Source organism: Narcine bancroftii, chromosome 11, assembly GCF_036971445.1.
Source record: "Narcine bancroftii isolate sNarBan1 chromosome 11, sNarBan1.hap1, whole genome shotgun sequence".
NCBI lineage: Eukaryota > Metazoa > Chordata > Chondrichthyes > Torpediniformes > Narcinidae > Narcine > Narcine bancroftii.
The window spans coordinates 20,003,145-20,019,642 of record NC_091479.1 but is presented as its reverse complement, the minus strand read 5'-3'; the positions used below and the strand labels follow the sequence as shown (position 1 = coordinate 20,019,642).

Sequence of the window (16,498 nt, the reverse complement as noted above, 5' to 3'; positions counted from 1 at the left end):
TTCATTGATCATTCAGGAATCTGATGGCAGTGGGGAGGAAGCTGTCCTTGTGCCATTGAGTGCTCGTCTTCAGGCCTTTTTCCAGATGGTAGCAGAGTGAAGAGGGCATGGCTGACAATAACCACACCAGCAGTGCGAGTATAAGACAGCTTTAATAAACTAATATGTACACTAAGAGGTCTTGTCTCTCTGCAAGACAAACCTGGAAGGCTAGACTGTAGTTCTGGACTGCTTTATGGACAAGGTCACCGAGATGACCCCTGGTGGCCGAGTGGTGGAATTACAAGAGGTCTTGTCTCTGCAAGACGAACCTGGAAGGCTAGACTGTAGCTCTGGACTGCTTTATGGACAAGGTCACCGAGATGACCCCTGGTGGCCGAGTGGTGGAATTACAAGAGGTCTTGTCTCTGCAAGACGAACCTGGAAGGCTAGACTGTAGCTCTGGACTGCTTTATGGACAAGGTCACCGAGATGACCCCTGGTGGCCGAGTGGTGGAATTACAAGAGGTCTTGTCTCTGCAAGACGAACCTGGAAGGCTAGACTGTAGCTCTGGACTGCTTTATGGACAAGGTCACCGAGATGACCCCTGGTGGCCGAGTGGTGGAATTACAAGAGGTCTTGTCTCTGCAAGACGAACCTGGAAGGCTAGACTGTAGCTCTGGACTGCTTTATGGACAAGGTCACCGAGATGACCCCTGGTGGCCGAGTGGTGGAATTACAAGAGGTCTTGACTCTGCAAGACAAACCTGGAAGGCAAGACTGTAGCTCTGGACTGCTTTATGGACAAGGTCACCGAGATGACCCCTGGTGGCCGAGTGGTGGAATTACAAGAGGTCTTGTCTCTGCAAGACGAACCTGGAAGGCTAGACTGTAGCTCTGGACTGCTTTATGGACAAGGTCACCGAGATGACCCCTGGTGGCCGAGTGGTGAAATTACAAGAGGTCTTGACTCTGCAAGACAAACCTGGAAGGCTAGACTGTAGCTCTGGACTGCTTTATGGACAAGGTCACCGAGATGACCCCTGGTGGCCGAGTGGTGGAATTACAAGAGGTCTTGTCTCTGCAAGACGAACCTGGAAGGCTAGACTGTAGCTCTGGACTGCTTTATGGACAAGGTCACCGAGATGACCCCTGGTGGCCGAGTGGTGGAATTACAAGAGGTCTTGACTCTGCAAGACAAACCTGGAAGGCTAGACTGTAGCTCTGGACTGCTTTATGGACAAGGTCACCGAGATGACCCCTGGTGGCCGAGTGGTGGAATTACAAGAGGTCTTGTCTCTGCAAGACAAACCTGGAAGGCTAGACTGTAGCTCTGGGCTGCTTTATAGACAAGGTCACTGGGATGCCCCCTGGTGACCTAGTGGTGTAATTACATATCACATTGAGGATAGAGGCTAGTTTCTTAAGTTACCACCTCTTTCTTGTACTTGTCCTCAATGGAGTGAAGTCTGGTGCCCGTGATGTTGCAGGTCGAGTCAACAACCTTCTGGAGCTTTTTTTCTTGTACTCCGTATGAGACAGTGATGCAACCAGCCAGAAAGCTCTCCACAGAACACCTGTAGAAGTTTGTGAGTCTTCGGTGACAAACCAAATCTCCTCACTCAGTTTAGCCACTAGTGAGCCTTTTTGCGATTGCCACAGATGTGTAACAACAATATAATTGCACTAAAACCCCTGGTATCCAGTACCCATGGAGATTGGTAGATGTTGGATAAGTGTATTTTCCGGTTGACTGAGACTTACTCTTACAATACCCAACTAAAACTTATCTGCTGATTTGGATCAGTGAAGTAACGGCAAGGCATACCAATTTTAAACTTAAGAATAAAATAATAGGTAAAAAAAATACTTATTTATTTTTATTTTAATTTTTTTTTGCTGTTTGTTTGAATTTCAGACACTTACTGCAGTTTACCTTGTGATTTTTCAGAAAAGCCAGTCTCGCTGTTAATATCCTTCGGCAATGGAATGCTAACCAAATTCTCACCAACAATAGAGGAATGCTAATAAAAGCTGTAGTGGTTCAATGACACCAGGGAAATAAAACAGTTCATGGACCAACGGGGCTGGCGCTACCACCAGACGAACTAGGCAGCCCCCTCAGGTGCAAACCTCAGAGGGGCACAGTCAGGATGGCCAGACATCCTGTGTGCAAGGGCCAATTGTGAAAAAAATGTATTGGTCAGCATCCACGGTCCATTGGTTGGTTGGGCACGACTATCTTTTGCGCATGCGCGAGTGCTGGCTAGCACGTGATGGATTTGAGTATAGAGGCCAGCAGGAGCATGTATGGTGGGCCAGCAGACAGGGAATGTTTCATTCAGCTATGCACAGACACATATTTCTGACATGATCAGACACGGTTGCAGTGGTTGCAGGGGAAAATTGGTTGGATGGGATTGGGTGTTGGGTTTTTCCTCCTTTGTCTTTTGTCAGTGAGGTGGGCTCTGCAGTCTTCTTCAAAGGAGGTTGCTGCCCGCCGAACTGTGAGGTGCCAAGATGCACGGTTTGAGGCGATATCAGCCCACTGGTGGTGGTCTATGTGGCAGGCACCAAGAGATTTCTTTAGGCAGTCCTTGTACCTCTTCTTTGGTGCACCTCTGTCACGATGGCCAGTGGAGAGCTCACCATAGAACACGATCTTGGGAAGGTGATGGTCCTCCATTCTGGAGACTTGACCTACCCAGCGCAGTTGGATCTTCAGCAGCGTGGATTCTATGCTGAATACAATCACGCATCATATAATCGCAGTGATTACATCTGCCTTGCCTTGCAATAGCATGATGGAGCCTGTCTTCCCCCATCAGTTTCTTTGTGCTCATATTTGTTGTATTGTGTAATTGGTTTATGAATAGATATCTGTGTTGAGCCTATGCAGCGCCCACACATACTCATGACATAACACATCTCTTTACTAAACTTCAGGAAACTTGACTTTGACAGCCCATAAATGCTATCACTTTGAGTAGTCAAGCCTGTGAGTAGTTTCAATGCTTGCTGAAAAAAAAGATTGGTAAGGAGATCACCACAGAATGGAGCAGAGTCAACGTTTTGTCCCTTTGCAGCCGACTTGCTCCTTTCCATTTCTGCTGTACCCAAAACAATCGGACAAAAGTTTACTTATCTAACACTGCACTGAAGCAGAAAATGAGACAATGAACAATGCAGAATGAAAATTAAAGAACTGCAGATGATGTTAATTTGAAGTGAAAGCAGAAAATACAGGAAACACAGCTCTTCAAGGAGCATCTATGGAAAAAGAAATGGACTCAATATTTCAAGTCTGAGGCCTTTTTTTTTAAACTTTATTTATTCGTTCAAAATACAGATAATAAGTAACATATATAACAATAAACAAAGCATGAATGTTTATATATATTTTAAAAAAGGAAAGAACACCCACCCCCCCTCTTTCAGCCAACTCTCCTAAGGAGCCATAAAGAAAAAAAATAAAGTAAAGCATACATATTAAAATCTAGTCAATATAAATCAAAATGTAAATATTCTGAATATAACAACCACCTATTAATTAAAAAAAACTATAGTTATCCCCAAAACATATGTAATTTTTTCCATTATTAAACAATATTTCATCTCATTATGCCAAAAGTCTCAAATTTAATCATTTCAGGTAAAATCATATCTTTACCGAACACATGTTTTACCAAAGATCGAACTTGATAAAAATACGCTTACACTTAATCGGACTGTTTAAACCCCGAACATTAAAAGTAGCAAACTTCAACTTTGACATATCCACTAATATTACTAAAAATTAATAATATCAATATATAAAGACTCAGATCAACGTAAATAGGCCCTCCAATAGGAGAAAAAGAAACCACAAATTAAAGTCTAAATAAAATGAAAATTAAAAAAGATAAAAAGAAAAAAAAACCCAAAAAAACTACCAAAAGGTAGTAATCCCTAAAAAAAAGTTGGCTGATGACTAGTAGAACATAGAACATTTCTCCCTCCCCAGCCAAGCAAAGAATAACAACAAGATATCATAATGACATAAAAAGAAAATAAAAATAAAAAAGTTCTTCTATTCATTCAAGAAATTCCAGACTCGGCGACCCCATTTCAAGGAAACGGACTCTTTCCATTCCCATTTCTCCCATTTCCAGAACAACCAGATTTTTCTTTAGGAAACAATGGTGGGCTATGTCTTTGTCCTCTTACATCTGGCAATGAGTCAGCAAAACTCATTGCTTCACATTCATTCTCAAAAAACCGAAATTGAAAGTCTCCACAAAACACCTTCAACACTGCCGGATAGCGAAAAGTAGACTTATAACCTTTACTCCACAAAACTTCCTTAACTGGATTAAATCGACGCCGACGCTGAATAACCTCTTGACTCAAATCGGGATAGAAAAAAACTCTACTATTCTGAATCATTAACAGAGCTTGCCGTTGTCTCGCGTTTTGCACTGCTAGACGAAGTATCATTTCTCTGTCCAAATAATTCAAACATCTCGGTGGTTGACCAGGCAGAGGTCTTCTTCTTAAGGCTCTATGAGCTCTTTCCAATACCAGACCTCCAGAGAAACATTCCTGCCCCAGTATTTGTGGAATCCATTCGGTAAAAAAAATGAAGAGGATCTTGTTCTTCCAGACCTTCTGGCAAACCAACAATCTCCACATTATTCCTTCTGCTTTGATTCTCCAAATAATCTACTTTCCTCTCTAACTCCCTCTCACGTTCTCGCAATTCTTTAACGGATTCTTCCATCTCCAACACTTTTTCTGTATTAGAAGCCACTTGTTGTTGACATTTCAAAAAAGCAGCCTGAAATTGTTTAAAATCCTCACAAGATGCTTCCACACGTACTTTAACTGTATCCAGTTCCAAACTGAGCCTCTGAGACATTTCATTCAGCATCGGCTGAATGATAAGGCTTAGCTGTTTACATTGTGATTCAGAAAAGCTCAGCCCTGCTTTCTCTTGCGTAGTGGGAGAACCAGGTAACTGCAGCTCCTGCTGCATCTCAACAACAGGCAGTTTAACAGTTTTAATGTGGGTCTGGACTCCCAGCGACGGCACCCCGACTTCCTCAGGGGGCCGACGCTGTTCTCCACCTGCAACCCGTTGTTTCTTCAAAAACTCACAAAAAAGACCAAAATATTCAGATTGGAGCATATCCTGGGGTATTTCAAGCAATGGAGTCGTCTTCTTGCGTGCCCCCTCCGTTAAAGTCGGCTGGCTGCCAGGATCGGGATCCACATCGGGGGCATACGCATCTTCCTCCTGATAACGGGTAATTCCAGCGATGTCCTTCTCCTGGTAGTAGTCATTTTTTCAGCTCCCACAGGCAATCTCTGTGGTTTAGGCTTGAAAGAAAGCAAACCTGAAGTTGTAGCAGACTGTTTAGGCTCTAAATCTTCAACACTCCGAAAATGTAGTTTCTTCTGTACTTGAGGTTTAATCTTTTTACCATTAATAGCCATAACAATTCCTTGATACTTTAAACTAAGTTTTAAAAAATTTAAACCTGAAAACAAAGAGTTAAAAACGGGTTCTTAAAAGTCTGGCCAGAGAGGTCGAGATTACACGTCTAGACTCTACGCCATCTTGCCACACCCCCAAGTCTGAGGCCTTTTGAAAGAACAATTGAAGTTGTGATGGATAGTGGGAAATGATTTATAAACTAGGTCATATGGAAGTGGAACTTGCATTTTTAATGATCAAATATTCTAATTTAATTCCATCCCATTTTCAAAATCTTGAGTAGGTTTGTACTATTTTAAGAACTTTTAGATAACTTTACCATGTTCATCAAAACACTACAAACAAGCTTTTACTCCATCCTCTTCTCCAGACAAAGCATCCATTTATTAGTACCCATTTGATTTGTTTCATTCATTCAATTTGTATTTTGGTCACCACAGTACAGCAAAGATGTGAATGCACCCAAGAAGGGAGATTTATGAAGAAATTGTCAGCAATGGAAAATTTTGCCTTTGAACGAAGGATGGAGGTTGGGTTTTGTTGTTTTGGATCAGAGGCGATTTGAGGTGCAAAGACCGGGTCTACACAGAGGTCCATTAAAATAGCAGAAACTATCACTGGAGTCTCCCTTTTCTCTATTCACTGGGAGGGCTAAAAAGGGCTCAAGGAGTCAAAAAGACCCTTTCCATCCAGCACACAGTATCTTTAACCCACTACCATCAAGAAGGTATAGGAGAATCAAAAGCAGGACTTCCAGGCTGGGGAATAGCATCTTCTCAGACTGTGAGACTGGTGAAAAATATCCTGTAACTGTAAATATTTATATACATTTATTTTAATTATTTATGTGATCATTATGTCCTGTGCATTATGTGTGCACCATGGTCTGGAGAGACACTTTTGTTAGGTTGTGCGTACAATCACATGATAAACTTGAACCAATTAAATGATCGATATAATAAACCAAAGATCCAAAGTAATTGGTAGAAGGATCAGAGAGGAGGCAAGGAATAAACTGAAACAAGGACGTTGGATGTCTGGAACTCTGAGCCAAAAACATCCATCACATTTTTAAAAAGTACTTGGATCTCCACTCTGAATTAAAATGGAGCTGGGTGCTTGAAGGTGGGACTAGGTTGACTGTCTCCTTGGGTAGGTTATTAATGTTTCAGATATTTTCTATGACTAACATTCAAAGGAAAAGAGAATGGTAAATAAGCCTAGAAGTCCGAGACATGTGGCCAATGTGCAGGGTTTCAATCCAAAACCTGGTGCCTATAGATCAATTCCAATTTTATGAAACCATGCTCATCCTTCTTGAACTTGGGGAATGATTCAATTTTAAAAAAATTCTCTCATCATTTCAGTTCTAATGCACATGATTTTACAACTTTGAACATGAAATTGAAATGGGGTACACATTCAGAAGCCTCATTTTTGGAAAATGACCTGAACTTCTTTAATTGGATGGTCATATGAGACTCACCACAAACTCTATTCAAACCAGTCATCATCTATTCTATCTTGTTAGACGGCGAAATGAAAAGTCAACTAACACCACATTCTCCAGCACCTGGCTCAAAGGACTAGTGCTCATTTTGAATGCATGTTAGTTTTAGATGTTGTGGTATGTTACAATAGACATTAGCACACACCAGTTGAACATAACTAAAAGTTCACAAGGAGGAAAATCAAACATTTGTAATTTACCACATTTCTACATTTTAAAGATCAAATGTATGGCAAGAGAAATTATAGTGACAAAGTAATTACCATAATTACTTGACTACAGATGCACAGACTGAAATTCTTTGTGAAAGAAAGCGTCAAATCCAATAAAGCTGGCCTTGACATAGGCGATCCTGTCAATACAATGCACTGTGGCCTTTGGGCGGGGGGGGGGGGGTGGGGGGGGAGGAGAAACAGGGGAAGAAAAGGAAAAAGTGAACAATTGTTTGGAAAAGATTAATAAAGTATGCTGGAAACAAACAAAAATGATTTTTTTAAAATTTATTATATGCAGAACAAATAAATTCTATTAATGGAGGCTAATAGTACGATCTTTTGATGCACGAACTAAGAGTGCCAACTTCTCTGTCCATAATCATCCTGTGATCATTTACAGTAATAAATTGAAGTTTATTCAAAGCAAAAAAACTTTCTGATACAGCTGGTACTCTGAACATGAAATGCACAAGGGTGGAGGTTTCTGTTGAAAGCAGTTTGCCTACTCGCTGAAGTTGCCATTATCACTATTAACATACTAAACTATAAACAGGAAAACTTTATTAAGATTCTCCAAGTTAGATAACTTGGATAACTTAGATATACAGAACGGTAACGAACCCATGGCACCCAATTACACCCAATTGACCTACACCCCCGGTACATTTTTTGATCAGTGGAAGGAAACTAGAGCACCTGAAGGAAATCCACGCAGAGATGCGGAGAATATACAAACTCCTTACAGACAGTTTGAGATTCAAACTCTGGTCTTAGTCACTGATACTGTAACAGTATTACACCACCCGCTACGCTAACCGTGTCGCCCAATTTTAAAAACTATCTTCTGATTAAATATCTAAAACCTCAAGTGCTACAGTGTTACTCAAAGCCCAAACAACAGCCAATTTATGAAAAATAGTTAATGGGCTCAAAGTTCAAAATTTATTGTCAGTGTACATGACATCACATACAACCCAGAGGTCTTCATCTGTTTATCAAGGTATTGGATTCTATTCCTATCCCAATTCTCAACAAATTACCCCATGAGGTTAAGGATCATGTTAGTCATGCTTGTAATTATACATCATCTCCTTAGATTTAGAAATGATAATACTTCAACAATTAGTTTAATTTTATAATGCATGGAGTTTAGATGGGTTTTAAACGTCCAATTACTTAAACCACTCAGCATTTTATCCCAAATCTATTTTGTTGAACAGCTTCATTCGGAGGCGGAAAGCTTTTAATTTAGTCCAAAAGTGTGTGGTGAGCAAAACGTCCCTAACAAGCAAATCTAAAATCATATCAAGACATAAATCATTTCTTTATGCTCAAGTGAATCACTCATCAGAAATGTCAATGTCTGCTATACTTGCCACTAATACTGGTTCAATCAGTGTGTCTGATTCTGTGATTTAAGTTCTCAGTTGTGTAATTTATTCTCCAAATTGTTTAATTTTTTTTTTTAGAAACAATTTACTTAATAATTAAATCTGGAAATTATTTACCAATAGCTGCCAGTTCACAGAAAATCTGCTCGAGTGATTATTGGATCTTGAACTTTCCGTTAAATACAGTAACACCTGATTAAACTGCTTTCTGACCATTCAGAAATCCTGATGGTCCAGCATCTGACTCACAAAGTGATGAGAACAGGGATACCCAATTCCCACTCTTCTCGCTAAAGACCTGATATCCATGCTCCAAGACCATTTCCTGGTTCCTGACAACTCGATGGGCTTAATATTCTTTGACTATTTGTAGGGGCCTCGATCCTCACTCATTTTCAATTGACTAAGGTCCTGCTCTTGCTTCTACCCGCCAGGGCCACATTACTGCATTCCCATGATACTTACCAGGTTCACCGGTGTATTATTATGTGTAAAACAAAATATAAAAAGTGGAAGATGCCAATAAAATGCTATCTTCAAGTCCAGAGAATCAGTTATCCCAGCAAAGTCTTCAGCTTATCAGATTTACAGTTTTAGTGTAGATTTAACTCACTAACTCACTTTGGAAGACTACACAAAAGAGTCTGGAAAAACAACCAACTGAAAAACCTCACAAAGATTAGCGTATACAGAGCTGTTGTCATACCCACACTCCTGTTCGGCTCCGAATCATGGGTCCTCTACCGGCACCACCTACGGCTCCTAGAACGCTTCCACCAGCGTTGTCTCCGCTCCATCCTCAACATCCATTGGAGCGCTTACATCCCTAGCGTCGAGGTACTCGAGATGGCAGAGGTCGACAGCATCGAGTCCACGCTGCTGAAGATCCAGCTGCGCTGGATGGGTCACGTCTCCAGAATGGAGGACCATCGCCTTCCCAAGATCGTGTTATATGGCGAGCTCTCCACTGGCCACCGTGACAGAGGTGCACCAAAGAAAAGGTACAAGGACTGCCTAAAGAAATCTCTTGGTGCCTGCCACATTGACCACCGCCAGTGGGCTGATATCGCCTCAAACCGTGCATCTTGGCGCCTCACAGTTTGGCGGGCAGCAACCTCCTTTGAAGAAGACCGCAGAGCCTTCCTCACTGACAAAAGGCAAAGGAGGAAAAACCCAACACCCAACCCCAACCCACCAATTTTCCCCTGCAACCGCTGCAATCGTGTCTGCCTGTCCCGCATCGGACTTGTCAGCCACAAACGAGCCTGCAGCTGACGTGGACTTTTTACCCCCTCCATAAATCTTCGTCCGCGAAGCCAAGCCAAAGAACTCACTAACATCAAATTTGATCAAATTATTCCTCTAACTTTTTAAATTTCTTTCAAAATTAAGGTTATCGCATTAAGGTTGTGATGAAAATTCAATGACACACAAGTTTACCAAAGGCATTAATCTTGAGAAGCTTCAGAGGCAATAAATGGCACATTTTAAACCTCAAAATCTTCCCAATCTCCTAACCTCAGCTATCTTCCCAAGAGCTCAACTAGATTTAAAAAAGGAACAAGGATGAATCTCTACAGAATTGAAGGATCTAACATTGATAAAGTCAACTTCATTATTTTGCTCCAATTGTACCTGAAATTCTTAATATGATCATTCACCCCAGTCAGTGAAAGCGCATCTTGTAGTGCAGTGACATAAGACATAGCTTGTGCTGAAGATCCCCAATTCACCTCTGTTAAAAAAAATATTTTAAGGAATCAGCGTAATAAACAAAAGCGATATTTGAAACCTTCACACATCTTTGATTAAAGATTATAGTCAAGAATCTCCAAAGAAAGAGCTTCAACATACTTTACACAAATAAGATTGGTTGCACTAGACAAATTTGGCAAGCTGCTTACACCATATTTAATATTAACTCATTTTAATTGCATAATTAGCTTAAATCCCATGCAAAATGGAAAAATACACTTAAAGCTAATCTGAAAAAGTTCAGTTTTATGTTGAAGATGAAACATCAGGAGAGAGGTGTGAGCGGACGAAAGCCAAACCTGAGATCAAACTAGCATGTTAGCGGCTACAGCATCAAGCAGAGAAGAACTGGCAGAGCCAAGGGAGGCATATAAAAACATACATTAATGCCACCAACCTTCAAATCAAGTACAAAATTAACAACGAATGATCACAAAATCTCCAAGATGGAACAATTTACCAATAATGTTAATAGGATGGTAAACTGTATTAAGATGAATATACAAATTCAAGAGGAAATAGGGTCAAAACTGTGTTACGAATACATTTAATGCTCGATATCAAATGGTTCAATATTTTTCCAAGAATTATTTTTGTACCAGAATTATTTTTTCAGGGTTTTAATAAAATTACACAAGAATTTATTTGGAAAGGTAAAATGTCAAGAGTCTCAAAAAATTAATATGGAATTTTGACCAAAGAGGACTAATATTACAGAATTTTAAAAATTATTATAAAGCAGCTCAATTAAGATTTTTGTCCTCCTGTTATCAAGTGGGTGAGAAAACAGCTTGGGTTCAGATTGAAGTGAATAAAATTGGAGAAACTATCCCAGAACATATTTTGTATAAATGGAATAGTGAATTGTTTAAAGGAAATATGGAAGCACCAATTTTAAAACATATCCTTATGGAGAGATGGATTAAAAATTATCAATGACCTAAAATGTTGTTAAAACAAAATCAACTTATTCCTTTCACTTTGAATATTTTTTTTTGATAATTGGTATAGTAAAGGTGTACAGAGAGTAAAAGAACTGTAAATTGAGGCCTGCTTCAATAGAAGTTACCAAATCCAGCTTTGGGAAATTGTTTCAATGCTTGAAGTGAAAGTTTCCTCTTGCAGTTTGTCTGCCACACAATGTCACTTCCCTACTCAAGTCTGACCAATGGACCTGGTCATCTCTGCCAACTACCCCATCCACTTTTTGTTTCTTCTGATAATAATGATTGGAACTTTGTCCCTTGAAGAAACTCCCATTTGAACGTTCATTTGATCGCAGAAATGGCATTAAATGATTCAATGAGCACATACCAGGAAGACAACTGCCATCTACTACCTGTGTATCTGCATTAACAATATTTCTGGCTCTGTCTAATTAAAATTTGCTACCATGTCAATACTTTTATAAAGATACACTCAAGTCATTATATTTTGTACATTCTTCAGATGCAAACAAAAAGTTCTCACCAGGTTTGTTGTATATAACATAAATATTCAGGAATAATACAATTGTGACTGTGATTACAGCTGCCCACCAGTTGATGACAAACATGACTGCACAGCACAAAAAAGTTCCAAGCAGTGATAGCCACATGTTGTAAAATCTAAATGCAGGACGCCACCCTGTAAAATTAAATCGATAAGAGATTCACACTTTTATTTAAGCTCCAAAACAAACAGTCTAAGTTAACAATGTGAATGTGTTCAAGTTGCCAGCTTGTACTGAATTGCCAAAAAACAAATTCATGCCAGAATACATTGCTTGAATGCTGATATGTTGCTGGACATTCAAATAAGGTTTCGGTGCCACAAGGCCTGCACCAGCAGGTTCAGGAACAGGTGCTTAAATCCCATGCAAAATGGAAAAGTACGCCCTCCACCTTCAGATTCCTCAACAACAAACTTAATCAGGGACTCATTCAAGGACTCTGTCTTGTGCACTTTTTTCTCTCTCTCTGGATGGAACAGTTTGTTTACATTTTTTTTTGGTTTATGTGTACTATAGGTTGTACCTCGTTAATCTGGTGATGCTGGGACTTGGCCGTCGATGGACCACAGAAAATTCTGGAAAACAGAAATTGACCCCTAAGGGAATCCATATTGGCACCACCACTATCTCCCACACCTCTTGGTCTCATGGATGACTTCCTGAAGAGCTAAAATACAGCTGAGTATAAGAAATTAACAGGACTATCACCAAAACACTTGGCTGCAGTGTAAACATTAGTGCTGTTAACAGCGCCGCCCTGGTGGCAGATCCAAACTAAATTAATGGCAGCAGATTCAAAACATGCCGGACCGGATCATGGAAGTTGCAGGACCACAGAGCGCCAGATTAGATAGGTACAACCTGCATTAAGTTTAGACTTACAACACAGTAACAGGCCCTTTTGTACTACGAGCCTGTGTGGGTCCTGGGGAAGAACTGTGACAGAGTTTATAGATATCTTTTTGAGAGATGAATTGGGAAATGTTTGTTGGAGTAGGACACATACAAACACTAAAACAGATCTTATTTCAAATACTGGAGCTCTGCTAATGCTAGACATATCAGCCCACATTGTTATTTACAAAAAGTCAACAGATGAAAGATCTTGTTGGAGCTCCAGATTGTCTGGAGCTGTTCTAAGAGGGTAAATGTGGTTTGCCAAGCAGAGAGTCAAACAGGTCTTTTTTCGAGAGAGACAGAGAGGTACAGGCAGCAACAGCAGCTGTGACTGGAACAGGACAAGCTGACAAGCTTGTGGAAAACCCCATTTGGAAGACAGGTTGTGAGTTCTTACTTCAGCCTGGTCAAAGCCCTTGTGGTTCATACAATAGGAGAGGACTGGCTGTCTAATGGTTTCACTTGGAATAAGAGAAACACAAAGGAACTCTGCAGTGACCTGAAAGAAAGAGGTTATCATCTGGAGAACCCTGAGGGGGCAAGTTTCGTCAGCAAGACCCTGGAGTGGCTGAATAAAGAGGAATCAGTTGTGGAGGTCCTGGAACAACAAACCTCTCTCTGAAAACCGACAAGAACTTTCCTGAGCAGTAACCATTTATCTTTCAAGCACCAGAGCCTGGTGAACTTTATAAATGTTAAATTCTGTGCACAGTATAAGAATTGCCTGCAACCAGTGAACTTGGAGGAATGAGAAGTGAGATTGGACAGTGAATCAAAGAGCGTTTCTGAACTTGCACATACATTACATACACGTGCACTTAGAATTAGAAAGGGGTTAAGTTAAGTCAATAGCGATAAGTTAAACTGTGCTTTTATTTTCATGTTTAAAGATAATTAAAAGCAACTTTTGTTTAAATAACCATTTGTCTTGGTGAATATCTATTGCTGCTAGGTTTTGGGGTCCTCTGGGCTCGTAACAGAACTCCTTACACAGCACGGATTCGAACCCCAGTCCCAATTGCTGGCATTGTAACAGCATTGTGCTAACTGTTTACGTTGAGTACAATTTTTTTTAAAACTCCAAAATCCTCGTTTACCTGAAATTTTTTTTGGAGCCGAACTGACCAGAGACCTCGGGCTACCAGCGGAAAGTGGGGACCTCTGGCTCCTGGGCTCCCAGCAGAAGCGATTGGTGGCCAGCATATTATTTTGTGAGATTTAAACATTATTTTAATGCTTAAAAAGGCTTCTCTTGTTGTTTATTTAAAAACTGTTACAATTTGCTGTTGCTACTGGATTGTTTTTTAAAACTGACCAGTTCTCTGGCCCGGTCCCGACCATTTCAGATAATCGGAGTTGTACTGTATCAATTTGTAGTAATTCTGCCTTGCCTGTAGGAACCTCAGGGATGTATATGTACTTGGACAATAAATCTGAATCTGAATAACACGAGGGTTTGAGCTCCTGTAATTTACAGTATATTCATTTACAATGTATACTAAAAATACTGACCTGGAGTTTTTGAATATGAAGCATGAAAACATGAGAAGTTGATAAGTGCATACGAGGCCAAGAAAAAGTTTGAGATAACAGGTGCAATAGTATTCAGTTCAGCTGAAAAAAAAACATGAAAATTGTCCATATTAACAATTAGATTTTAATCAAAATGGTAAATTTCTACAGAGGTGTAAGGATTAAAATGAATTGCAAGTTGTAACCAGTCTGCATTGATGTTATTTACATATTCTTTGAGTATCTCCAAAGCAACATCTTTGACCCAAGGTCTTACAGCTTGTTAGAGATTACATGTTAGCTCGTTTTCTTTGTTCTACAAAATGGGAAGGAATTTAGAATGTTATCGAGAGTTTAACCATCTTTGAGCAAAGGTTTAGTACTGTCTAACAATGTTTAATGGCTTGTAACAATATAAGGCAACTGATAATAATGTTTAATAAACTGTGGAAAACTCAACTTTAGTACGGATTTGTTTGAATGAGTCATAGACAACAACAACAACATTCTAATCTATGCAAGCGATTAGAAAGGAAAATAGTCACGGTGCGGTGAAAAGAGTATTGACCAGCTGCATCACGATCTGGTATGGGGACACCAATACCCCTCCAAAAGGTAGTGGACACAGCCCAGGACATCACAGGCAATACCCTCACTTCTTCTGAGTACATCTACAGGGAACACTGCTGTTGGAGAGCAGCAGCAATTATCAAAGACCCACACCATTCAGCACACGCTCTGTTCTTGCTGCTGCCATCAGGAAAGAGGTATCGATGCCACAAGATTCACACCACCAGGTTCAGGTACAGCTGCTCCCCCTTCACCATTAAACTCTTTAACTCAGAGACTCATTTAAGGACTCTTACTTGTGCACTTTATTTTTTTTTGTTTCTCTCTGTATTGCACAGTTTGTTTACATTCATTATATGTTTACAGTTTTTTTTATACATGTTTATGCTGTGTACAGTTTTTTCACTACCAATTACCAAAAATATTCATATGGATTTTATCAGTGGGACAGAGGAGGATTTTGAAATAATGTTTGCAAGCACTACAATCATGTACTTGAGATTTTCAGAGGTCAAAATGTGAGCGGGAACTAGTATAAACATTGCTCAAGCAGGAAGTATTGATCACAGTGCCTTCCTTGAAACTGGCATGTTTTTTGGCACCACCACTCAGAAGTCTTGATTTTTGCAAGATTTCTTCTGGCATTTCTGGCCACTTAAACCTGAGAGGCAATTTATTGAAACCACGAAAATGTGTGATGACTGGCATCACAGTTTGGGTCAGTCTATTTGAAGTTTGTTATGTGGAGAAAAGCGGAGCATTGTGGCAAGGATTGCAGGAGAAACGCGTCTGTGATTTTAAAGAACGTTCAGGTCATGCCTTCAGCAATCTTAAAACTAGTTCTGCTGTGAGTGAACTACTTCAGTCATTATCAAGATTAGTGTGAGCAAAATCTTGCCAGCAAATTTTAGGTACCACACTATTCCAAAACATTGGGCCTTGACATTAACTCACCTATAAATTTGTGCAAACTACATCACTGCATTATTTCAAAAGTTCTCTTGGATTCATTTGATTTTGAGTTTTTTTTTGGGGGGGGGGGATTAATCTTTCTCACAGAAGTTTAAAAAAATATATATTAGTTTAAAAAAAACTTTAAATTATACATGCAACATTTTATATTAATACCAATACTGCAATAACAAATGTCTTAACCTTGCTGGAAAAAAATTTTAATTTCAGGTTCAATATGTGACAGAAAAAGTTAACTCTTAGGCCATTGATACTGAATTAGTCCAATTATTTTCTGTTTTTAGCCCAGGAATTTCCTAATGGTTTAAAGCTTAAAAATATTTTGCAGAAATATAAAAGCCAACCTCGTTTTAAAATAGAATTTAAAGAATTTAAAAACTCACTTACCAATCAGAATGAAGGCAACAGCAATAAAGAATGTCAATATGTAACTTCTAATTGGTTCACTATTCTTTCCATATCCTTTTCCAAAGAAATACAACCCCTTGTAAATATTATCCATGCAGAGGGCCTAGGGAGAAAATATCCAATTATTCATAGCATAATACTAAATGGATTTCTAAAGAGGAACTTTAGCTCAGCAGCTGTATTTAAAGGCCAGTATCTGAAGAGATTGCAAACAGCTGACACACTTCTCATCATTACCACTTAATGATTACATTTACTTTCTCAAGTTACTTCAAAGGATAATCTTTGCATCCTTATTCCACAAGCTGATTGCTTTTTTT

The 16,498-nt window shown here is 39.6% G+C and overlaps 1 protein-coding gene across 2 annotated transcripts in view; it reads right to left on the bottom strand.

The window, feature by feature from the left end:
- slc12a1 (solute carrier family 12 member 1) overlaps positions 1-16,498 on the bottom strand; it is a 93,543-nt gene that overhangs the window by 34,697 nt on the left and 42,348 nt on the right. For both annotated transcript variants that reach the window (XM_069902832.1, XM_069902833.1), the window contains exons 12-16: positions 16,158-16,281; positions 14,229-14,330; positions 11,798-11,953; positions 10,208-10,307; positions 7,230-7,341 (exon numbers count right to left, since the gene is read on the bottom strand). In XM_069902832.1, the coding sequence (XP_069758933.1) occupies positions 7,230-7,341; positions 10,208-10,307; positions 11,798-11,953; positions 14,229-14,330; positions 16,158-16,281 (594 nt within the window). The remainder of the gene's footprint in view (positions 1-7,229; positions 7,342-10,207; positions 10,308-11,797; positions 11,954-14,228; positions 14,331-16,157; positions 16,282-16,498) is intronic.